Raw genomic sequence first — 25,787 nt, forward strand, 5'->3', positions numbered from 1 at the left:
TCACATGCTATGTTTGTCCAATGAACACCAGCCCCGGGCTTCAGAGTACAGGTGTGAATCTTTAGCTCAGGTCTAAAGCTTAGTTCCGGACAATTTAAAAAAAAAAAAAAAGGATGTCTGAACTAGCCCTGGGTTAGTCTTAGCTCTGGGTTAAGGACAACTCTAGAATAAAAGTGCAGTATGAAAAGCCCCCTATAGGATAAATATGAGGTAAAGTATGTTATTTCTTGTTTAAAACGACTCTTTTTGTTTTACACATATGAAATAGTGTAACAAGTTGGTAAATACGTTTTTAAACGCATGTATACACAATGGTGTGCACAGCACAATAAAGGAATGAAAGCAAGTATACTAAAGCAGAATAAAAACAAATGAAGAATACATATATCTGTTTTCAGCTGGTTTATTTCAACTTTCAATCACCAGGTAGAACATACAGCAAGTAATCTGAGAGGAGAGTTTATCACACATTATATGCCTTGTTTATGATATTCACATTAGCATAAATTAGCATGGTTTTCATTCCTCTACTGTGTTATGAACACAGCTGTGTGCTGATAGCCACGTGGGGTAAAAGGTATTCACGATAAAAACAGAGATCCACATTGGTATCTCATTTCCCTCCCCCCCACAAAACATGTATATTGTTATAAGAATGTGTGTACCAGAGGGTTAAACCAGACTTCCACTTCAGAATATTTACACACATATAATATATCCCAATGCCATTATTGTACTTGTCTGAATGGACACGCCCTCGTTTACGTCCCTCCGTTGTTCAGTTCATTTTTGTCCACCCGTAATTTAAAGACTCGACAGGTCAAAGTCTGATCACAACAGCCCACGGGGATTCCTTGCACTGCTGAAACAGCCCACATTATGTTACATTTGTAACACATGTGCTCATGTATGTAGTATTAGTGTAAACATAATATATTAAAAAAATTTTAAAAGTCAGAATGACTTATTAACTTAAAAACTGGCCTCATTTCCAGAAGGGGAATAAGTCAAAACCGCAGTACTGAGTACTGTGGCATGTAAAAATATAAGTGTGACCTATCTGGGCATAGAGTAATGGAAATGTTTCATGTATAAACAAAAAATGTGAACCAGTGGCAACAAACACTAGCTTCACACTGTTCCATCGATAAAGGACTCGTTCAAACAAGCACACCGTGGCATTTACTCTACGGCCTCTGGGTTTAGCCGTGTAGCTATTTTGGTGGTTGTGCCCATCTTCCATGCCTTCATGCCCAAACACCACCATGTTTATCTGACACGTAGCCACAGATAAGATACCTAGCACGGGTGTACACCAAAAAGCAATTGACGTGTTTTTATATTTCCCCCAAGACTAAAATATCCACCCTTTGGACATTGGAAAGTAAAGATGTGTAAAGTCTTTTGTTCCCCAAAAATGTTTCCATGGCACCATATTCATTGTTCCGTGTAACATATTTCCGTGTGACATGCACTGTAACCCTGATTCCAACACTTTTATGTCATGACTGCAGAGCATTTTTAACGGCACCTTGTAACCTGTAATAGAGTTTCAACAGAAAATTATGTACAAACCTCAGTAAAATCCCAGTTTTCTTTTTAAAATCTTTTCCTGTCGGCCAAATTCCCTTGAGATAAAGAGATGCTTGTTGCTGGCTGACTAATGAACCGATCACGGCCGACACTGCCTGAAGGAATGTGAAGAAGAGGAGGAGACGTCCGTTTCTAGTGCCGAAGACCACTCACTTTAAACAGTTAAGGCAAGGAGGGAAGAAACTGCCCCAGCTCCCCCCGAAAAATGTGGTCCGATGTCTGCACTTAGGTGGGACCCGCTAAGTAAGTGGCTTGCGCTTCCACCCCCTGACGCCTGCCCGCCCCGCCCCCTTCACCTCTCCACACCGACGTCGTGGTCCATGTCATTCAGCAGGTAAATGTCCGTGTGCCCGGTCAGGCCCAGGCGCATCTGAGAGAGAAGAACAGTGGGGAGAGAGAAAGAAGAGTGGGGAGAGAGAAAGAAACAGCCAATTTAACGGTCACCATCTGGTTGGTTTAAAAGGCTTTTTAAGGAGCCATCTGTTTTTAATATACTTTTTTCTTTTGATGCACTTTACATACAAGTAAGATACACGTTACATACAAGACATGTCAGATACACACAAGTTGCATTCAAGACATGTCAGATACACACAAGTTACATACAAGAAATGTGAAAACATCTTGACTGAAAAGTAAAAGCGTCCCAAAGCTGATGGCGTCTTGTCATGTCAGGGTTTGTTACTTTGGTTTCAGGTGTCCCCACACACATTCCCCAGGTAAGTCATTATGACTGGTTGTAACAAATGAACACAATTAGCCTGCAGTTACCCTTTCATACCCCTCATTAATAAAAGGGTTTGTTACTGCAAATCGGCATGGGGATCTATGCAATGTTTTGACGTGCTCCACCATTACGGTATGTGTGCTTAGGCCTGGTATCTGTCCACTTCCATATTTACTCAGTTTCATCCATAGAAGTCAACCCTCCGCACTGACTCAGGCCCCTATTCAACCTGAAGGCACTTCAGGTGTCTTCAGCTTTGAACAACTAGTTTCAAGGATAACTCTTCTTGCACACTGTATAATGTGCTTGATGATGACTGTAATTTTGATAATCCATTTTAAAGATTTTTTTACCCCAGAATTTTTTTTTTTTTTGTTGGAATGAACACCTATCAGCTGATGTAACTGATGCGGCCTTGTCTGTCAATTTGGGAGACTGGGGGAGATTGGCCACTGCTTCTTTCTGCTCCGCAGTCAACCAACAGAGCTCGCTCATTTGTTCGGTTGGAGGACTACACTTCATGTGCAGCTTGTGCAGTCAGACTGCAGGCACCCAGCTGACCAAAGGAGGTAGCTGGTGATGTCATACCACTGACTGCAGCTCCACAGTCTACTGTGTGCTGCCCCCCATTAGGAACAATCGGCACTGACGTGGTCTGCCTTCGATGCCACAGTGTGGTACTCACATCTTCATGGTTAACTTCTGCCATAAAGGCCATTGTGAGGACGTATTTGTCAACCAAAGATTACCCCGATTTTTACTATCAAGGTCCTTAGTAAGACCCAAAGGTTGATTAGTAGATCAGATGTGTACTGTCTTGGCTGGAACAAAGCCCTGCACCCACACCCGAGCCCATTTGTGGTGGAGGCTAGACAGCCAGCCTGACTCAGACCCTATCTTAATCAGGAGCTGAGCCACCCATTAGCCCCATGGTGGCTGTAACTAACAGAAAAAGTATGCAGCACAAACTAAAATATTTTATTCAGTATTAACATACATCAAGTCACATTGTAATTAGACTCAGTTGGGATGAGAGAAATTGAGACACTTGATTAAATACAATACAATGATTAAAAACATACAGAATTTATTTAAGCAACCTTTTTGCTCATTCCACCTGCCCTGATGTTCCACAACATTTCATCTAGTGAAGACAGTTGAACAACCGAACCACAGCAATGAACAGGAGTGCCTAGCAAAGCCATAAATTATGACAGGAAATTGGAACTGAACAACAAGATTTACTTACTGCATAGACATCCTGTACAACAGGAACAGCCAGCTTGCAACACAAGTAAACACAAAAGCAGTTGTAGCAAAGGTCACACTCTTGCCACATTAATCCTGCTTGAATTAAATGCTGGAACTGAATTATCACCATTGATGGAACATACACACAATGCAGCAGCTTCGATCAGTTCTGTGATGCGTGTCAACCTCCTGTTTGACTTATGTCATATTGAGTTAGGATCATGTTTGAAGAAAGCAAGAATAGGCTTACAACAAAAGATTATTCATGTTTTTTTGGCTTGCTGCTGAGTAATTCTCTTTATTGTGATTGATTTTGATTTTAGATTTTTATCTGTTGAGTGTTACCAACACCACTGTGATTTAATTGTTCAAAGGCAGAGTCACAATACGTTGAGTTATTAAGCCAGCAGACAGCAAAACACAAAGACACTTGGATTTGTCTGAATGGTTTTGCTTTTATTTGTGTTCTTTCATTTTGATGTATAAATGATGTTAAAGGCAACACTGTCATACATCTCTACTGAATTAAACTTTAAACAGGGTTTAAAATGAAGACAGGAAAACTCAACCTCTTAAGAGTTGATACATTTTCCCTCGTTACACTTGACAGAAAGGGCAAATTTAAGCCTTAACACGTCACAGTCAAGGCAATTTCACGTAAAAGGAAATTAAATATTTGCAATGTAAATCAGAGTATAGGTGATACATCAAGGCTAACATCAAAAACAATGAACGGGAATATTGTGTTTTGTACCCTAGAAAAAGATAGAGGCTAACAAATTTCCGTACAACGCATGAAGAAAACATTTTATAGGTACAATGGCAGTAAAATTGAACTGAAAATAGATTAGCATTGACAAAACAAAATATAATTTCATCAAGGTTTTTAACTATTCCATTGCATTCCACATAATTCACAGCATTTCTGAACGTCATTGAAAAATCCCTACTATAAAAATCAAGTCCTTAATGAGAAAGTGATGTAATATAGAGAAAAATGTCAGGAAACTGTGCTGGCTCAGCTGTTTAAAGTACCTTCTTGGTTTAAATGAGTAACATAATGCTTACGTGAACAAAATGTGCTTGTGACGAAACTGAACAGTGGAAATCAACCTCACGTATCATGGTAATAACATGATAATAGGAAACTGAGTAAAACACTGCAGAGGTGCAATGACACGCACACAGACAATATAATAAAATCAATTAAAAAAAATATAAAAACCTCAAAGTAGGCAAATGAAAAGAGGAAAATTGTGAGAAGCTAAAAATAATTTTTTTTAAACAAACAATACTTACATTTTACTTGCTGCTTGGCTAACGGACGGATAATGAGGTATATTGAGTTTTCAGTACGTAATCCAATATAACAACATGAATAAATCAAGAATCAAATGTAAAAACATTTTTTGAAAATGCTGGTGGCTTGACAGTGCACTGCACCGGCACCCTGTGCTTTAAAACAGTGTCTTGTCACGCGTAAGACAAAAGACACAAATTAATGCTAGTATGTTGTTGCTGTATGAAGAATTTACAAGATTTGTTACATCCCTCCCCACCTGCACACACGAGCAAGTCATAAGCAACTACCTGAAGTTGCAACTGTAAGTTACCAGAAATTCAGCAGAAAAATACTTCCAGTGATTTAAAGCTTATTATTAATGTAATGTCACCTGTAATTACCATGAGAAAATTATCCTCACACTATTCAGAATGACTGAGCATGTGCTGTTGCTTGGTAACCTAACTGATAGCATGTGAAAGCACCTCAGGTCCCAACACTAGCCAGGTGGCATCTGAAATAACTCCAAAACAATGGCAGGAGATTCTTTACGTCTCACAATTCACAATGTTAATGATGTGCTTTTAGGCTATGCCAAAGTTGAATGAACTGAATTAAAGTTTCCCTTGAGTAATGGCAACTATGCATTTCAAAATGTTAGCCTGGATCCTGTACACACGTAAAATATCGAATCACTTTTTTACTAATACTGAATAAGGCCGAATTTACCACATTTAAAAGTTTCATTTTAAGGTTTGTGTAACCAGTATTTCTGATAAATTAATGTTGAATTGTGGTATATAAAGAGTGAAAGCTGGGAGATAAGGAGGTATAATTCAAACTGGGAGTCAAATCCAAGTACACACATACAAAAAGAATTTAAAATTTGCTGGATTGCTCCACTGTAATCCCAAAACCACTTCCACAGTTCCTCTGCAAACCCCCCTCTGTCTGTCTAACAGAATACTGTTTTCGGGACAGTCTCTTAGAGAAGCTTTCTTAGGGAACTTTGTTGGCACACCGTTAAGAGTCAGATTCCGTCCGTTCCTCTACAAGCACAGAGGGGCCATTCCTTACCCTGCTGCCAACGTCCAGACACGACACGCCCAGGGCAACCAGACACTGCCAGGCCTGTGGGCACAGAGAGGACAGGAGGGTAAATACACACACGTACACATACACATGCTCACCCCTTTCCTTTAGCAAGTGAATGCAGATACCGCCTCCCCAAATTACTGCTACATTTCAACGCATTTGTTTTTTGGTGTCTGATAAGGACTCTGAACACATTTATCTGTACTGCCACCACAGCCCAGTACTGGTCTGTCTGCAAACAGGGTGTGGTTGAGAGGAAGACTGTACTTTGCAGATTGCCTTCTCCATACACCAGTGCACCTAGTCAGAAGTCCCTGAATGGAGACTCATGCAGTCACCTGATTGATCTTGTCAGCTCTTCTATAACATTCAAACAGACTTTTGGAAACAGATCCAATAAAGTACATTATTTGCTAGGCAAATGCCTTAATCCAGTGCTCCTGACAGTTCTTTTTGCTCAAATGTACATGTACTGTGATTTGAACTTGCAATCTTTTCAATTACAAGCTGAGTCATGTGACCACTACTCTACAGCAGGCATGTCATTGGACAGGTAATATCCTCTTCCAAATTGGGTCTTGTTATTTGGTAAACTGTAAGCCATGCTGTATATGTAATGAGCATTGAGCTGAAGGAAAATTTCCATTTTATTTTATATTTAATGGACAATAAAGTTTTATATTCTATTCTATTCTATTCTATATGAAAACATTAGATGTTCTTAAACATGGCAGCAGGTTTGTTTCATACAGCAATTTACGTTTTGATCAGTTTGAAAGTAACACAGCGATATGTCAGCAACACATGACAAAGGAACAGGTCAGCATTCATGCTTTCGAGCTCATAAAGCATGAATGAAGCTAAACCTCATAAAGCATGAATGGAGCTAAAGCTCATAAAGTTCATGAAGCTCATAAAGTTTAATTTGGCTCCTTTCTACATTTTAACAGCGCACTGTCCTTTGAGTTCACAAAAACGAAACTAGTCCAGCCTTGAGATAATCATTTTTTTTAAAAAAGCTCATCAAAAAGTCAGCATGGTTTATAGTCATTATGTTAGGAACTGGCAGTGATGAAAAACTAAAGAACAGAAAAAAATACAGGGTGTTTAAAAAAAAAAAAAAAAAAAACACTTTCATAGACAGCTTGACTGATGTCTGCTGTGATTTTTGAGGAAACAACAGTTCTAGTTGACCGACAAATTTGGTGACATTGTGAAAAAAAGTAATCCTCCAAGGATGTCTGTTCACTGTCACGTCACAGGAAATTTAGTAACATGACCTTTTAATCTTCTGTTATCTCTCTTTTACTGACATGTCTGGTTTGTTTTCTGGTAGGACATGAACCAGGACCTTCATGCGTTCACACCAAACAGGTTTAGCCTATTTTTGAATTTGTTTCAGTTGGTTCCTCAGACTAATACAAATGTTTATGATTCTCTCCAAACCAGACATAACATTCTCGTCCTGAAACAAAATTGTGAACATGGCTTCAGTTCTTAACCTCTGAGGCCTGTTCACTGTTCTCTGGGGGAACGTGTGTGGTCAGCAAATCCTGACAGACTCAGAAATCTCTAAAATAAATACACTTAAAGTCAATATACATAATTATTGGCATTTATAAGACTCATGCATGCTTTCAACATAAAACCAGTTATTATGTGTGCAATACAAGGTATGACATGTTTTTAAAATTTCTGATACATTTTAAGACTGATAACTTACACACCAATGAGAAAGCATTAAAAATTATTGCATTGCCACATATCAAATGGTAAATGGTAAATGGACTGCATTTATATAGCGCTTTTATCCAAAGCGCTTTACAATTGATGCCTCTCATTCGCCAGAGCAGTTAGGGGTTAGGTGTCTTGCTCAAGGACACTTCGACACACTCAGGGCCCTGCGGGGTTTGAACCGGCAACCCTCCGACTGCCAGACAATTGGTCTTACCTCCTGAGCTATGTCGCCCCATATATCAACAGAACAATGTACACTACTAGCACAGAAACAAGGTATGTTAAAGAGCAACTTTCGTACAACCATGTATATGCAAGGTGATGTCTTGAGAAGATAGCAAAATGGAGGATTATCTAAAATCTCATGAAAAAGTTGCCCTACTTCTCATGTCTTAGAAATTCAACGAATTCATTCTATAATCTATTTAGACCCTCTATACTTGCTGTCCCATTGTAATGTGCATTGTATGAGAGGCTCACTCACCAGGTAACCCACGAAGCAGAGGTAAAGGAAGGACAGGAGCGCAGCAAACACGTAGAGCACCACGCTGTTCAAAGTGGTCACGTAGACCACCACAAAGTACATGTTGATGGCACAGACCATCAGGATTACCACCCCGCCGCCAATCTTCCAGAACCTGTGAACATGGGTTTTGAGAAACAGGCCCAGATTAATACCTAATTCGCCATGAGATTTGGCTCTGTACTGCACAATTTTAGATTTGTAATCACACAATTCACATGTGGTTAAAGTGCACATTCTCAGATTTTATTTAAGTGTATTATTATACATTTTGGTTTCACCATGTAGAAATTGCATTACTTTTTTTTATAAATAGACCCCCCTTCACAGGGCATCAGAATGTTTGGGACAAATGGCATCACAGGTGATTCTGATTAGTCAGGTGTGTTCAGACGCTTCCTTAGTGCAGGTATGAGAATGCTTTCAGTCCCTAATTTTGATTATAGCCTTTTGATTGCCTTTGGAGTCCATTATTGGTCTTTGTCAACATGTGCCAATGAAAGTCAAGGAAGCCATTATGAGACTGAGAAATAATGATAAAAAAAACTGTCCAATACATAAGCCAAACCTTAGGCTAACCAATATCAACTGTTTGGAACATCATTAAGAAGAAATAGAGGACTGGTGAGCTCAGAAATCAGAAAGAGCCTGGTAAACCAAGGAAGACCTCTACAGTCGATGACAGAAGAATTCTCACCAATGAAAAAGAACCCCTAAGCAGCTGTCCAACAGATCAGAAACATTCTTCAGGAGGCAGGTGTGGATGTGTCAGTGACTACTGTCCACAGAATACTTCATGAACAGAAATACAGAAGCTACTCTGCAAGATGCAAATCACTAATTTGCTGAAAAAACCAGATTGCCAGGTTACAGTTTGCTAAGAAACGCCTAAAAGAGCCTGCAGAGTTCTGGAAAAAGGTCTTGTGGACAGATGAGACCAAGATTGACTTGTATCAGAGTGATGCCAAGAACAAAGTGTGGGGGCCAAAAGGAACTGCCCATGATCCAAAGCAGCCCCCTCACCTGTGAAACATGGTGGTGGGGGGTGTTATGGTGTAGACTTGTATTGCTGCCACAGATACTAGCTCATTTGTCTTCATTGATGATGTAACTGCTGACAGTAGCAGCAGAATGAATTCTGAAGCGTACCAAAGTATCGTATCTGCTCAAGTTCAACCAAATGCCTCCAAATTCTGTGTTTCAGAGGTCTTCTTTGGCATACCAGGCTTTTTGTGATTTCTGAGTTCAACCGTGCTCTTTCTTCTTAGTGATGTTCAAAACAGTTGATTTTTATTAGCATAAGGTTTGGCTCTGACTGCTTTTTCCTTATTTCATATTTCAAATTAAATACATTATTTATTCTGTTGGATATTTACATGTTTAAGAGTTAAGTGGTTTGTGTTATTGGTACACCTATAAGGGACCTGCATTTGTTGAAAATCTGTCAAACTCCAAGTGTGCTTGCACTTGTTTACATTTCCAGTATACTTACAGTCCATTTGCAAAATCGCTCATGATGGAGGTGAGGCTGGTGAAGGTGAGGATTGGGATCAAGGCAAATGGCAGCTGTGTTACAGAGAAGAACATGGACCAATCAGAATGTTCTGTAGACCATTCATGGTCCCAAAACCAAAAAAATCACTGGACACAGCTTTTCCTAGAGAAGTTTAACCTGAGGGCACATAGTGAAATCAGATTTAAAAAGCTTTGCCCATAATTTTCTACATCTGAACAGAATTATTCAAAAGCAGTGTGATTCTACCAATAAAGCTAAATGAGTGAAGAATGTCCTGTTACTCCCACAAAAAACCTTCACACAGCAGGTACCCTTCACACTGTGTGGACCCTTCACAGTGCAGCCCTGGGCTACCCGCTGCCCCACCCATTCTGACCTGCATGCTCTGCAGGACGTTGAGGAAGTCGTTCATGCCCGTCAGATGCTGAACGTCCTGGAAGACGGCCACCAGCAGCGTGGGGGTGATGGCGATGGAGCGCGTCAGCAGCACTCGGGCGAATCGCGACCAGCGCAGGTTCAGGAAGCCCTGCGGGAGGGATGCAGGGGTTCGTTCCAAACCGAAAATGAATAAATAAAAAAAGGAAATAATAGACGCGCACGCTGAGCTTGGAGGTTCGCTCGCTATTTCTCTGCGCTGACCTCCATTACAAACTGCCCGGAGTAGGTCCCGGTCATCGTGGAGCTCTGTCCGGCCGCCAGGATCCCCACCGCCCAGATGTAGAGGGCCGCGGGCCCGAAGTAGCAGCCCAGCACCACGCCCTGGGGGCAGAGAAACCCACATGGTCACAGTCAAGGAAATGCCCTCGGTCACGGTCACAGAAACCCACACCGAGAGAGAGCCGCGGAGTCACAGTCAGTGATCCAGACAGTCAGAGGAAAGCACGCAGTCAAAGAGTCTCAGAGAAGCAGACCCAATACTGTATGTTTAGAGAGCTCTATGCAGTCAGTCAAGAGACATCCAGTGAGACACTAAGTCAGGAGGCACACATCCTAAGCAATGTTTTTATTAAACACGTATTTTCTTGCACCGTTTAGCAACCAGCTGGCTTACCCCTTTGTAGATGTCCACCTCCAGAGTACTGTTGTCCAGGGGAAAGAGGTCAGTGTGGGGACTGCCTGTCTTATTACACATTTCATTCTGGAATGGACAGAGGACACTGCAATGACTTGTCATAAATATGCTAAATTGCATCCTGTAATCATCGATTTATACCCTGAAACTGGCAGTTTCAATTTATGACTTAAAAGACTGTCATGACAACTGCACTGAGGTTGAGAACATCTTCGTCAATGCAGCCTTTGCACAATGCAGCCATCCACCCCTGATGTAGGTCCCAGCCCACCCCTGTCTCTGGATCTCTTGCGTGTGTACACACCACTTCAAAATTGCTCTTGTTATAGAAGGCTTCGGCGAAGACAGCCACCACAAAGACGTTGATGAGAAAGGAGATGAAGAGTGCGATGGTCGACTCGATGAAGTAGTACTTATTGGCCTCCTTCACCTCCTTCTTATTGTTGCGGTCGATCTGTCGAGACTGAGAGAGAGAAAAACATACCTGAGAGACAAAACACCTAATTTTGGCAATTTGTACTTACTGTTTTCCGTTTCTGTTGGCCTTCAAACTCAAGTAAGAAATGTGTGTTAAATGAGTGTCAAATGAGGTTCTTTGAAACTGCTATGGCATTAGTCCAGTGCATTACCATTAGTCCTTCTGCAACTGCTTGTATTTGTCATTAGTATGTGATACACCCCTCGCCGTCCTGGTGTGCTCTCTCTCTTTTCAGGTGACTACCATTCTTTCCAGAAAGCCATTTGGGATTGCCATGTTCTCATTACAGTGCAGTTTTAAAGGAGAGCCTCCTTAGAGGCAGTTAGTTCTCCTTATGTATTTTTTCCACTTTTTTTTAAGACAGGCGGAAAGCAGAGAGGGCTACACAGAGATAGGGTGGCTCTACAGAAAGTACCAGAGGGTGGAGAATTGAACTCCCAGCCGTTTGGGGGGGGGGGGAGATCTATATATGGGTTGAGAGTCATCCTTAAACGATTCTGATTGAGAAGAGCACCGAGCCACGGTGGCATGTCCCGATGCCCGGCCGGGTACCTTGACGAGCGCAGAGTGCAGGTAGATGTTGTGTGGCATGATGACGGCCCCCACGATGCCCACGGCCTGCTCCAGCTGTGTGGCGCTGCAGCCGGCGCAGTACGGCACGAACATCCCCTTCAGGAGCTCGCCCTGGTCCGGCCTCACCAGCACATACTGCGCGACACAGGAGCCATCAGGTCAGACGCTCTCCACCGCTCAAGCAAGACCATTCAGAGACCAGCACGTAACCACACACAACCAAACCCACACACACAGACACACTCTATCGCTCAATCAACACCATTCAGAGACCAGCACGTAACCACACACAACCAAACCCACACACACAGACACACTCTATCGCTCAAGCAACACCATTCAGAGACCAGCACGTAACCACACACAACCATACACACACCCACAGACACACTCTATCGCTCAATCAACACCATTCAGAGACCAGCATGTAACCATACACAACCAAACCCACACACACAGACACACTCTACCGCTCAAGCAAAACCATTCAGAGACCAGCACGTAACCACACACAACCATACCCACACACACAGACACACTCTACCGCTCAAGCAAAACCATTCAGAGACCAGCACGTAACCACACACAACCACACTCACACCCACAGACACACTCTATCGCTCAATCAAGACCATTCAGAGACCAGCACGTAACCACACGCAACCATACACACACCCACAGAAACACTCTACCGCTCAATCAAGACCATTCAGAGACCAGCACGTAACCACACACAACCATGCCCACACACACAGACACACTCTACCGCTCAAGCAAAACCATTCAGAAAAAAGCATGTAACCATGCGCAACCATACTCACACCCACAGACACACAACATTTTAAGCATATGAAAGTTCTATACACATCGTGCCATGGATTTGGGAAAAATAATAATTTACCTCATATCCAAAGCTGAGAGCCATGATAGTGATGAGAAACCCAAAAAAGGCTTCCAGTTTCCTTAGACCTGGAGGCAGAAAGAGTGTCAACATTGTTCACTTCAGTGCATTAACAAAAACAAGGTAAACCTTCTTTAATCCTTGTGTTCTGTTTACTTATTAGCACTGGTAAAACTATTCACCTGGGACAAATATACCCAGAACATTATTGGGATAATAAAAGCAATACAAAAATAAAAATGTACGTGACAATACTCAATATATATTACCTTAAATCTTAATTCCAAACAATACAAAAAATGTACATGGTTAATGGTCACCATTCACCTCTGCGAGATTGCATTTAACAATGACTGTCATTCATTTTTAGGATAAAGATATGATTTGTCTATCTGTGAAAATTTTAAATGAAAAAGGTTTTCTTGCAGTAGATTATTGATGTTTATTGTTCTGAACTGTCATTCTCAATTAATTTTCATCTTTGTTATATTCAAAAACACCATATAGGTAAAAAAAAACAAAAAAAACAAAGCAAATATAGATGATGAACAAAAAGAAGCCAAAAAAAAAAAAAAAATTCACACTGAATGAAATACATATATCAAAAGTCATTCCTTTATAACTGAAAGTTTAAAACAGGTCAGTTTGACACAAACTGAACACAAGGGTTCAGATAATCACATTTGTAGGATATCTGCGGTGCAGTTTGGTAAATTCACGAAGGCACGTGCATGCGCATGACTTTCTGCTGGTGTGAGGTAAAAACAAAATCGGTCATTTCACAGGACTTCTCAAAATAAAAACGCATCAGAGGGGCACCTACCGTACTTGTCCAGGAAGAGGAAGACGAAGGTGTCGAAGATAGTTATCAGAACGCCCGCCCACAGAGGAATCCTAAACAGTGGAGAAAAAGTGGGGAGTTTATACAGAGACCGTTGCCCTCGGCGACCGGTAGCCCCTGTGGCGGCCATGTTGGAGCGCTACCTGCCCATGGAGAGGAGGTTGAAGGCGATGGCGCAGCCGATGACCTCCTGCATGTCCGAGCCAATAATGGCCATCTCCACCATCAGCCACAGGATGATACGTGGAATCTGCGAAAGAGGAAGAGACAGGGATGGAGAGGGAGAGGAAGGAGGGAGAGAGTGAGAGGGAGGAAGGGAGAGAGATGACTTATGTTTAAAAAACACAGATTAGACAACATGGTCAGGAGAGTACATAATGACATAGATAAGTCAGAATACACATTTTCAGTTCAGAATGTTTTTTCTTTCGTAATGAACTTAACTAGAAGAAAACTATCTTAGGTTTCCCATTTACAGTACAGAGCATAGTGTACATAAAAAGAATACTACTACTACTACGGAGCTGCGGGAGAGTTTTTGGGGGCTCACCGTGGGGTACTGGCGGTTGCAGACCTCGGCCAGGTGCATGCCGGTGACGACCCCCAGACGCGCGGCCAGTCTCTGCAGCAGGAGGCCGATGATGGTGGCTCCCAGGAGCACCCAGAGCAGCTGGGGGACGGGAAACGACAGCGCAGCCAGAAGGCGTGAGGCGTGCGTCCCTGCACCTGCACGGGTTCTCACATGCCCCCCTTTTCCAAATCCTCCATTACAAAAGGCGCAGGTGTACGAACGGCGCGTGGGTGGCGTACCTTGAACCCGGCTTTGGCGCCGGACTGCAGGTCCGACTCGATGTTCCCCGGGTCCAGGTAGGCGATGCTCATCAGGAAGCCGGGCCCGGTGAAGGCCCAGAGTTTCCGGAAACTGAACCCAAACTGCAGGAGAGAGCGTGAAAACTGTAACCAGCAACAAACAACACCATGAGACGTGATTATATCACAGCTAAGGGGGCTGTGGCGATATAATCACAAAATATACCACCGCCTGTGTCATGAGTTATTACTTAAATACTGGACGCTCTAAAATTCATACCAAATAGCAAAACATAATTTACAAAACTGTCACTGACTGAGTGAGAGCTGTGGCTAGGAGTCTCTTAGGATGCAATGCATGATTGGCCATTGCATCACCTGTGGGGTGTTCTCTTCATCTCATCAACCAATAGCAGTACCTCTGGTTGTCCTGGCAACTGTGGTCTTACTATGGCTATAAGATAGGAAATGCTGACAATCATGATTGGGAATTTCAAATAAGGGAACAAAATTTGGACAGAATTTGCCTTAAAAAAAACCTATGGTATATATACCAATACAAAGCATACAGTCTGCTCCAATCAAAGGGCTGCAGGACAAACCATCACTTGAATGGTCACAGACTAATCCACTCTAACACTGTCGCTACTCTTATCATTTGCCCCCCGCAACACACAAACGTCTCAAGGTGACTGATCAGAAAGATGTAGTTTGGGTTTGAAATAAGCTCAATAAGTTCATGACTGGACTTCTTGAAACAATCAGCTTTGGTTGACTGGCACTTGGACAGACCAGGACAGTATAATAGCGTGGGAACGATCCCCTGACCATTTCTTGCACGGGAAGCGAAGTTCCGAACCCTTTTCCCCCTACCTGACTGACATCCTCTGGGATGCGGACCTTCTCCTCAAAGTATGTGGAGAAGGGCTCGTCCTCCGACACGGGTGAGGCAGGGGGGGAGATGGAACTGTACTGCGCGCTCGTGATCTGGTCATTTTCCTGGTGATTTTCCTCTGTAGACAGGAGGGTGAGAGAAAAGAACGAGAGAGACTAAGTCATTAAATGTCATTAAACGATTTAAAACTTGAGGTGTTTTTATTCAAGCGCTTTTGAATTCACGTGTGGCACCAAACAATTTCCTCTCGAGGGAGAGGAAGAGAGAGTGCGAGAGGGTTAAGGAGAGGGAGAGAGGAAGAGAGAAAGATGTATCCGAATTGCGAAAGTGCTGAGAAGTAATTAAAGATTACCACACTAAGGATCCCACCACTTACGTTCTTACATCCTGCAGCAAGGTTGCACAAAACACGCAGTGCCACTATTGCACAGGACTAACAGGAATGTCTGGGGGGTTAAAACTATGAGCAGCACTCCCCAGCATCGCTTGTGCTCTCCACATAAACAGGGCATGTAAAGTCATCACATGTCTATGACAATTTGTGCTGACAAATCCACAGCTGCCAAAAATAGCTTCTGTGCCAAATCACCCGTTCCACACTGAGCACAGAGGAAACGTGACGGTGTGCGACCGGCCCGGCTGAAGGGTTGAATGGGTACACACAGCAGGACACCAGGAACAGATAAGAGACAAATCACGCAGCACTTTTACCCCAATCTTCATTTACAACCTTTAACTGCGCTCGCCATCACCTAAAACAACAAGGAAATCTTAAACCCCCTTCATATGCATAGCCTTTGTGAGGTCGCGTCCCCACAACGCACATAATACATCATGTGCCGCGGGCCTCCGGAATTCTGCCGCTCGTAAAATGCGAAAAACACGCCTGCCAATAAAACGTTATCTGCAGACCAAGCGGAGGCAATCAGTCCTTCTGTCTGCGTGTCCATTGTGACGCCTCGCCCATGGAGTACGAGGAGTCACAGGATTACTCACTGAGTCTGGAACGCTCGCTCACAACGCTCTTCTGTGCTCCCATTGCCCCGTCGGCGTCTCTCTCCGCTCCGCGCGACCTCGCCTCCCGCTCTTTAACGCCGGGCTGCGGCTCCGCCCGTACGCAGCTCTGAGATCCTCCCCGTCAGCTGCACTCGCATGTGAAAGTCCCGACAACTTCCCATTTCCCACCGAACGAAGTCGTGCAATAGGCTACACGCTGGCCTGTGTAGCAACAGGCTTGGTCAGAGCAGCATCACCTGACTGTCTGTCTTGACCCACTCTCTACATTGCACCCACCTACCCCCTTCGCCCCCCCCCACTCTGGACACACCCACGCTACCCTACTCATCACGGCCCTGTGAAAGTACTGTGTCGCCTCCAGCCCCAACAGCTGTTCTCTGAAAAATAATTCGGCTAATGACTGGGAAAAGGACATGATTGCATGCACAGAGTGCAAACAGATGCACCCTCTGCTTGGCCAAACTTAACCAAACGCAATGCGTGAGTTCAGTTTTCAAGGACTTATTGACTTTTACTAGCAAGCTTAAAACTGAAATTTCATGCCCAATTATATAAACACATCTGATGATAAGACTAAGGTCAGCTTTAGAGATTATTTGCTGGAAAAACCACAGATGTCCTTTTCAACACAACACTGATAGGAACTAAGCCGCTGTAGGCTGTATTTGTACATTAACGTTCCTTGTCCGATTCTGCATTTTAAGACCTCTGCACATGGGGGTTGCGGGTTTGAATTTCAGGTGGGGTACTCATGTTTCATCACTGAGCAAGACACTTAATCTGAATTACTGCAGTAAATTATCCAGCTAAAGTAATGGACACCATGTAAAAAAATGCAAGCAGTGAACGTTGCTCTGGAAAAGGGTGTGTGCTAAGCGTATTAAAAACAAAAATTCAGAATAAGGAAAAAAACAAAAGGCCCGTGATGTCATCCAAGTCTGAGGTCCACGAGTCCACTTTAATGCTGATGCCAAAGAAAAAGAAAAATGGTACAGTCTCAGGGGCCGCTGCGCACCAGGCTGTGCGCGAATGTATGTCTATGTAGCTTTTCACTCAGGGACACTGTCTGTGAAGACACCCATAACTGTGCCATGTCAAAAAGGGAAGCGGGACTGCAGTGCTACTGTATTACCGTTTCTACTAATACTAGGCCTATTGCCATTACTGATTTAGTTAATGTCAGTTACTTTTTTCTCATGTTCTGACTTTCTTCTATCCAAAACTTCCCACAAATGACAATGCATGGAACTTTGCACACATGCTCAGTCTGCTCCCAAACAAAAGCATTAAGCATTTTCTTGATTATATGTTTTTTAATTGCATAACAACAAATTTAACAATTACTTAAATTTATGTCTTCATAATCAGTCAGAACTATTATTGACGTGAATGATCACGTTAGAAATACTTGAATTGGGTTATTTAAAAAATGTCACATTCCCAATAAACTTGTAGGACAGTGTGGTGCAGAGGCAGTATTCTGGGTTTGCAATCACACTGTTGTGAGTTCCCCCACTTTCTGTTAACATTCACCCACTCCTTCACCCACTCCGGGTGAAGGGTGACAGAAAGAGCAGAAGATGTAAATTGTTTATTTACATTTGTCTCTGTTGCATTCTCCATTTCGTTCTTCCAGTTCATCACCTGACCGGCCGTTGTCGTCTCCGGTTACTGTTTGAAAAAGCCGCCGTTCACCACTTACCAGTGGAGGCTAGCTCCTCGAGCTTGTGCTTGGTGGTTTGTGTATCGGGATTGCTTCGTTTGACTTTGTGCATTTGACCCTATTTTTGTTTGATTCCGATTCCCATCCAGCCCCTCTGCTTTGTTTGCTGATTGTATTTTGTGTTTGACCATTTGCTCGTCCTCGACCTCAAAAATCATTTTGTCCTCTGCTCGCTGTGTAGTGATTCCGATTAGTTGGTGTGTTCCCAGCTAGACAACCAATTCTTCCATCCATCGGGACATGACTTTGTTATTTTTCCTTTATTATTTATGAAGGTACTCTGGGTGACGTTTTAACTCTCCATTGGGGGTACGCTATTCAGACTTTTGGTTTCAGACTATTAACTAATTCTCTGAAGCTCAGTGTTCAAAGCCGCCCCATGCCCAGGACCCTTCAAAGACTAGCCAGCTTTTAGTTAGATTTGGATAGGCAGATAGGGACCGGAGTAACAAGTTGGTTTGCAGTATCATTTCCCTTACCCCACTCATTTTCCTCAACCTACGTCCTGTCACGGTCTGACCCTAGACCAAGTTGTAACATCCTGTGACACTGCCCTTAAAAACTAACTCAAGTGTTTGTTCTAGTTTCTTTCGTTTAATGTGGTAATTACAAAATGTTTCTCATTTCATCAAATAGCTACAACTCCCCCGGTTACTAAGTAGCTGAATCAGCACATGAAAGGATGAATGTGACAAGTGGTCAGTGAGGCTTTTAAAGTGTTGTCAAGGTTGGTTTGCTGGAGCAGAGCTGGTGACTTCAATTGACAAGACCTAAAGCTCATTGGCTCTAATGAGTGTTGCCAGTGCTTCAACTCTAAATGGAAGAACAAACCAATTGTTTGTATCAGAAAGCAACCCATACATCATTTCCTGAGTACCATCTCAAATACAAAATTTAGCCGGTTGTTTATTCTTAGTGTGTTATAGTATATGTGCCAAGACAATAGCGGGTCGGTTGAGTCCTAAATTACGCATCACAATTGGAGACCTAAACATTTAATTTGTCAACTGCATGGAAAATAAAGGGAAGCGTCCAAGTATTGTAATGATAAATCCATTTGTTTCAAACCACTTCCTAGGTCCAGTCACTTTTTTGAAGTGTTCAGGACTTTAACACTCGATCGCTTAGCCTTACCATTTGTAGTTTAGCCCGTTTCTTCCTTCGCTGTTTTCAAATATTCTGGCCAAACAACCCGGTCCGTTTTTACCAAACTTGGCAGAATGATAAAATGTGAATGTTCAAGTTTGACAGAGATCGGCCTCATGGTGGAGCAGTCAGTAACAGTCAGTCGAACAAAAAATTATTACTTCCACTATGTTTGGCCTAGAAATGCAAAACCAGCATCCATACACTCCCCAAATTAAAGTGCACAAATTTTCATTTTAAACCCATAGAATCCACCATATTGGATTTTCCTCCATTTTGAATGTAAATATTTTAAATTAAAAAATGTGGCAGCAGTAAGCCAATAAATGTGCATGGGGCGTGGCTTTTTACAGAACACTTTATCACAAAGTGATTAAACTTGGCATGCACATGTAGCCTATTGCTCCATCCTGAGCACAGTCACAAAGCAGTCACACCCCGTGGTGGCACTGGAGCTCAAAAAGTTAAATGAATTCATTAAAATCATTGTTCCATCACAGAGATATCAAAAGTGCTGGAATGACCATTCACCACACTAGGTACATATACACATGCCTTGTGTGTCACTGCCATTTTGAATTAGTAGCCATTTTCTTTCACTTCTACTTTCCTCAGTTCTAGCCTAAACACGTTGATTTATATGAATCTTGCCATACTTGCCTACTAACCTTTAGGAAATTTGGTGCTGACTGCCCACATGGTGGCGTTATAACAGTCAACTGAAACTGCAATATTTAAACAATGAGAACACCTGCAATGTTTGACCTTGAGATGTGAAACTAATTTTCTGGTCCTTATGAAAAACATATTTCTTTCAAGGACCCATATGTCTATCATTATGGATTTTCCACCATTTTGCATAAATTAAAAAACACTAACCCAGCATTCACACAGCAAGCAATTCGGGTGACCAGTAGCCAGAAGTCCATTTATTCTCTTTGTAGCTGAGCTTGCGTATGACATCAACAGACCAAACCCTCTAAATGTTTCATAAACAAAGTGCCTACTCAAAAAATTGTGGTAGCAGTAAGCCAATTAACTTGCCAACTTAATAATATAAGTAAATACTGTAATCATATTATGTGCTACTTTCAGTTAAACACAGAAAGTTAGAATAAATTAGCAGAATGAATTCAGATGTGCAAACATTAACCATGTATAGGCATGCAGTTAATTTTTGGTTTTAGACTTCCAAGTTGTGGCCATTTCACATAAATGCCCTCTTTATGATGTGCATTTTGGTTAAAATGTTCCATAAAATAAACCTTTCTTATGCAAGTTAAATAGTTAAGCATTTCAAAAACATGCGCCTCTTCAACTTGTCATTTTCTTTGAAAATCACTCCCATTATTATCCCCTTCAGCAGTTTCCAATCACTGAATGCATTAGTTGTGTTTTATGCTTTAACACAAAAATGTCATGTTGCACTTAACATTTCGGGATCAAAACTATATAACGATGTTATAACAAACAAACTCTTCACTCTTGATGAACTTCCATACACCTTCAACAAATTATTAAGTGCTGAAAGTGCTTGAGTGCTGGGCCCCCTTCATTGCTGCCTGCAGCAATATTTACTATTGTTGTTGTTTTTATAATGAGATGCTGCAGTTTTTGAAGCTGCTACCTTCTAGGAGATCTGCTTCCCCGTCTGTCTTCATGAGGCTGTGGGGTGGCACAGAGACGTCAGGGACTCTCCGGGACAGACACTCAGCCTGCAGGTGAGCAAAGAGATGTAGGCAGCCTGAGTAATTGTGACATCACAGAGAGCCGAAGCAAAAAAAAAAACCCTGTTCTGCCTGCATCTGACGGATTCCGCATGGCATCTCCTGAGTATGTTCAGTTCCCTCGCGACTAGGCCCTTGCTTTCCCCCAACTGAACACAATAAAATTTAGTACAGCAAAAAGAAGAATGCATGTGCTCATGAGTCTGCATATTTATCCCCCCCTCCCCCCCAGCAAAACCACGAGACAGCAGAAACTCAAAGACCGACGAAAAAGAACAAGTAAACATCCCCTCTAGAAGATTATATGCCATTGTCAGGGATTAAAAAAATCAACAGAATTAAGCGGTACTCTAAATTTGCAGTCTCACTATGACACAGCACAATGCATGACTCAGACCACGAGCAGCGCGCAAACCGCCGCTTCAGCAGAACAAGAAGGCGAGACACGTGCCCAAACACCATCAGGACTGGTGGTCAATCAATGCTCCACAGGAGTACAAAACGTTACAGTAAAAAAAGAAGAACAGAAGGTCCACGTGCCTCTGGAGCTGACCATAGTTAGATTCACTGGGTTTGTGCCGTTTCCCCAGCTAAATATCACTTCCCACTATGTGAAGTAATTAGGTCAACCGCCAATCAACCTCCGTACACACTTAAACAGAGCCACAAATTTGAAGACAACAGCTTCATGAAGCTAGAACTCAAGCCACTTTTGTATTCCTGTACACGCACATTTTTTTCCCCCCAACAACACTTAAAAAAAAAAAACAAAAAAAAAAACGCTTCACAAGAATGAACCTTATAGTGATTTCTAGCTTGTATACTCACTAGTACTAGAGCCAGTTTTGAGTTGCCAATCAGTCTGTCTGTCACAGAGAAAGTGGCAAAACGAGGCAGGGAGAGAGGTAGAATTATAGCCGCAAGACGGAGGAGTCAGGGGTGACAGGCGCAGATGAGAAAAAAGTTCCTCTCCCTGCTTCCGAGCTAATCTCTATGAAACAGTGCACCCCTTCCACCTCTATCTCTTTTGCCTTCCTAACTGAACCAAGGCCCCACACACTGAAACACATGGCATGTGTGACACACACACACACAGACGCACACACACACAGAAAGTGTGCACGCTTGCAAGAACACCCATACACCAGGACCTTAGTTTAACATCCAAAAGATAGCAGCTCCTAAGTCACACTGTCTCCATCATTACCAGCAGCCAATTGGTCTATACAACAGGTTTCCCCACTGTCCAAGACACACCATGCGTAGCTTCCACCATCAGGCAGGCGTAGTGTATGTATAGGGTAATATGTCTGCTAATGTAACTGCAGATAAAAAACCAGGTAGGAACTTGTGGATGAGTGTACAGATATTTGGGTCATTTTGCATTGTGTGAGAATGTCAGTGGGCAGTGCGGTATTTTCATCATAATTTCCAGTGAGGTAACTACACCAATGGGTTTAGACACCGTCATATCCAAGTAAGAGTGTGATCAAAGCTTAGAAGCTGCGATCCATTTTAAACAATTTAATTAAGTAACATAATGTGCCTAAGCATGATGCAAAAACAGATGTGATTTCACATTTCTGAGAGTTTATTAACTGGAATACAGACTTGGAATTAAATACATTTGACGGCATTTGGAGATTTGTCCCTTACAAAAAATACTTGTATTTAAAACATGGCCTACACCGCAGGGGTCTGTGTTTCAATTGTAACACAGAAAGCCAACATCCCTGTTTAGCATCAGAAATTCTTCACTTTCAATGAACCTTGTATAGGAAGTGGTCAGTCTGGCTTACCACAGGAACACAAAAAGGCAAAACAGGATTCAAATGAAATGTTCAGTTTGAAGGTAACCTTGAAATGAAGTCATGAGCCACTGTTGTTCCAGCAAAAGGTCAGGTTCACTTGGTGTTCTTTTTAATTTTTTACATTTATTAATAACTTTTCTTAACTGCACAAAACCACACCTTAAAGAATTCTAATTTAAAACTGGAAGCTGCCTTTCGGACAAATGTTTTTGTTGGCTAGGTGCAACAGTTCACATTCTAGAAGGTGTCATGATTTTTATTCTTTCATGTTTACCAAATCTCATTCATATTGACTTAAAAAGATGACATTTTAAGTACAATCCATTTATATGACTGGCTGGATATTTACTGAAGCTATTCAGTTTTAGTACCTTTTGAAGGGCACAACTGGCATTGTCCACCTGGAAATCAAACCTCTGAGTTAAAAGTCTGGGTCCCTAATCATTGTACTATACTATAGGCTACTAATACTCCACATTACAACTGATTACAACAGGATCACTAATATGGAGATCCTAGCTGGATTACAGCGCGTAGGAAAAGTTCGTACATGTTTGGTAGTGATTAAGAGATCAGGAAATGAAATTTAAAAAGAACATAAATGAAAACCCTTACCCCAGCGTGTTTTTTTAACCGTAAAACGCTTTGAAACGAGATGAAAGGTGTTATATAATGCAAACCATTATCTTTACTTTTCAGAATAACTATTTAAAGTTCTAACTAACAGCACCACATATTAAAATACTCAACTTCTGCTTATTAAATGCAGGCATATCACAACGATAACTACAAACGGCTATGACTGTTGGTCACTTTCAGAAGTTGTTTGTTTATCAATGAATGATTTACAAGGGTATTCTCCGCAGTACGTCGCTCCGTCTACTAAGTGATTGTAATGTAATGTATTGCCTCTTAAAGCTACATTATGTCAGAAAAAATCATGAATATGATGAAGAACAAACGTCCCATAATCACACCAGACACGTGTCAAAAACTCCAACACGCGTGGAAGAAGTAACAAGTCAGACCGCAGAAAGAAACTCCAACACGCGTGGAAGAAGTAACAAGTCAGACCGCAGAAAGGTCAACGCTGAATGCGATACAAGTGCGCCAGTACTGAGGCAGTCATTGGCAGCAAGGCCAGGGTAGTATTAGCTCTTTCGCTGAAGTAGCCTAGGCTGTGTCGGTATGTCGGTACATCAGCTCATACAGGACGCAGATGTAAAGTTAGTTTGCTAATGTGAGATACAGCCAGGGGGAAAGTTCAATTTAAATTAGTTAGGAAGTAGCCCAAGAATACCATGAAACAACATTCACAGATCGACGCTGTAGTTACAGTTGAGTCGATAAATTGAGTATTGTTTCTAGCAAATGATGGCTAGCAGGCTATTATTTAATCACCAGTCAATCGTTCCTCACCCACCAAGTCAGCACGTCACGTTTCACACAGTTAAATAAGACAGCGATATAACCTCTGCCAGGATTAGCTACCTGGCTAGGTAACCAGCATAAGAAATAAGATACCGGTGCCTTACGAAAAGCAACGAGCTAGTTAGCTAACTTAGATCGCCACCAGACGGTGCCGTATTCCCATTTGGTGACGTTAGGAATACAGGTAACTTGTAAAATCAACTGATAGCTAGTAGCTAAAGCTAACTGCTATTGTGCAAGATCAGAAACGGGTAACCACATACAATAAAAGCAACACCCACATTAAAATATAAATGATGTCTTACCTAACTAATTATGTATCCTGCAATTGAATTCACGATCATTTACTTTATGGTGTAATTTAGTTATAGTAACATAAGTAAACAGTCAAGACATTAGGACACGATTGGTTGATATTCATGTCTATACATAATACCGTACATTCTGTTCTTAAAACACTCCCACTTTCTAATTATTGGCTAAACAGACTTATTTCATGCTGTTATTGGTGTGGTTGTTTTCCGTCACAAGAACGACACGGGGAGAAAAACCTGGCGAACGGATTTTTTTTAGATTTCAAGTGGCTTCAAAGATGAATACTGCCCACTATTGTCACGGAGGAAATTATGCAAGGGACAATACCAGCGCTGCAGTCCGCCACCCTGCACGTTAATTCTTTCAGGTGTGATAAAACCACGGAGGAAAGCAGTTGTATGTGAGTTTAGCCAGCCTTTTTGCGCTTTGCATTCATATTTCGCAACAATAATATTTCATCCTAAATGTTTACTGTAAGTTTAGAATGCCAAAGTTTTTACTTTACGTTCACGATTGTAATTCAAGTAAAACACAATCCTTTGCAGTTCGGAGTTCAAGTTCACCAACTTAATACTCTTAACAAAAAAGGATAAATATAATGTTCTAAAATTTAGTCTTTTCCACCGTATTCGTTCAGTTTGCTTCAGAATAGTCATTTGAAGTTTCCTAGGTAAGTATTCATTCTCCTTTCCAGGAGTGTTCCTCACCATTGTCTGGTTTGGCTGAGGCATGTTATTGTAGCAATTTGATGGAGATCCTTTAGGAAGTATTGCAGTTATTAATTGACAGAAAAATAGCTTTTTATACATATGGGCTATTCACACAAATAGGCTACTTAAATCTTGAGTGGATTGTATAAATCAAAACTGACAGGGTGTTATGTGGTGTTGGTTTGTGAAAAAATTCCAGGCTACTTTTTGTTTGTTTTTTTATTGTCATAGGAATAAAGATATAGAATGCATATATTAAAATAATTCTAAATTAAACAAACTCATAAAAATACCATAAATACAATGAAACAAGATAAATACATTATAGTCATGAGCCTTGGTCTTTCCGTGATATCATAATTTGACTTTATAACAGAATCATGTAGGTGATTTTTTCTTTTCTTTTTTGCAAAACGTAAGTTGGTCAGTTGTTCACTTGATATATATTTGGGTGACAAATTAAAGGGAAAACATGAATTAATGAGTGGAGAAACATAACAAATGCATATGCTTCCATACAGGTGTACTGCATGATACAATTAAGCAATTGACATCCTACCATGCTCTGTGGCATGTATAAAAATTCTGAGCAGGCCCAGGTGATCCTGATTTT

The 25,787-nt window shown here is 41.7% G+C and overlaps 1 protein-coding gene across 4 annotated transcripts; it reads right to left on the reverse strand.

Moving 5' to 3' along the window:
• Positions 1 to 387: 387 nt before the first annotated feature.
• slc11a2 (solute carrier family 11 member 2) lies at positions 388 to 24,613 on the reverse strand. Of its 4 annotated transcripts, none has more exons than XM_064303832.1 (17): positions 24,455 to 24,613; positions 20,808 to 20,895; positions 15,273 to 15,412; positions 14,400 to 14,522; positions 14,140 to 14,259; positions 13,733 to 13,839; positions 13,572 to 13,642; positions 12,749 to 12,816; positions 11,827 to 11,982; positions 11,101 to 11,259; positions 10,776 to 10,862; positions 10,364 to 10,483; positions 10,101 to 10,250; positions 9,701 to 9,774; positions 8,170 to 8,323; positions 5,931 to 5,984; positions 388 to 1,963 (listed from the first exon to the last, which is right to left on the reverse strand). In XM_064303832.1, exons 2-17 carry the CDS (start codon positions 20,839 to 20,841, stop codon positions 1,886 to 1,888), a joined length of 1,695 nt encoding a protein of 564 aa, XP_064159902.1. In that variant the 5' UTR covers positions 20,842 to 20,895; positions 24,455 to 24,613; the 3' UTR covers positions 388 to 1,885. The 4 variants fall into 4 exon arrangements, with proteins under 4 accessions (XP_064159902.1, XP_064159904.1, XP_064159903.1 ...); XM_064303834.1 differs by lacking the exon at positions 24,455 to 24,613 and adding an exon at positions 24,120 to 24,143; XM_064303833.1 differs by lacking the exon at positions 24,455 to 24,613 and adding an exon at positions 21,736 to 21,887.
• Positions 24,614 to 25,787: the final 1,174 nt, after the last annotated feature.

The sequence above is a fragment of the Anguilla rostrata genome, chromosome 13 (assembly GCF_018555375.3).
Source record: "Anguilla rostrata isolate EN2019 chromosome 13, ASM1855537v3, whole genome shotgun sequence".
Classification (NCBI taxonomy): domain Eukaryota; kingdom Metazoa; phylum Chordata; class Actinopteri; order Anguilliformes; family Anguillidae; genus Anguilla; species Anguilla rostrata.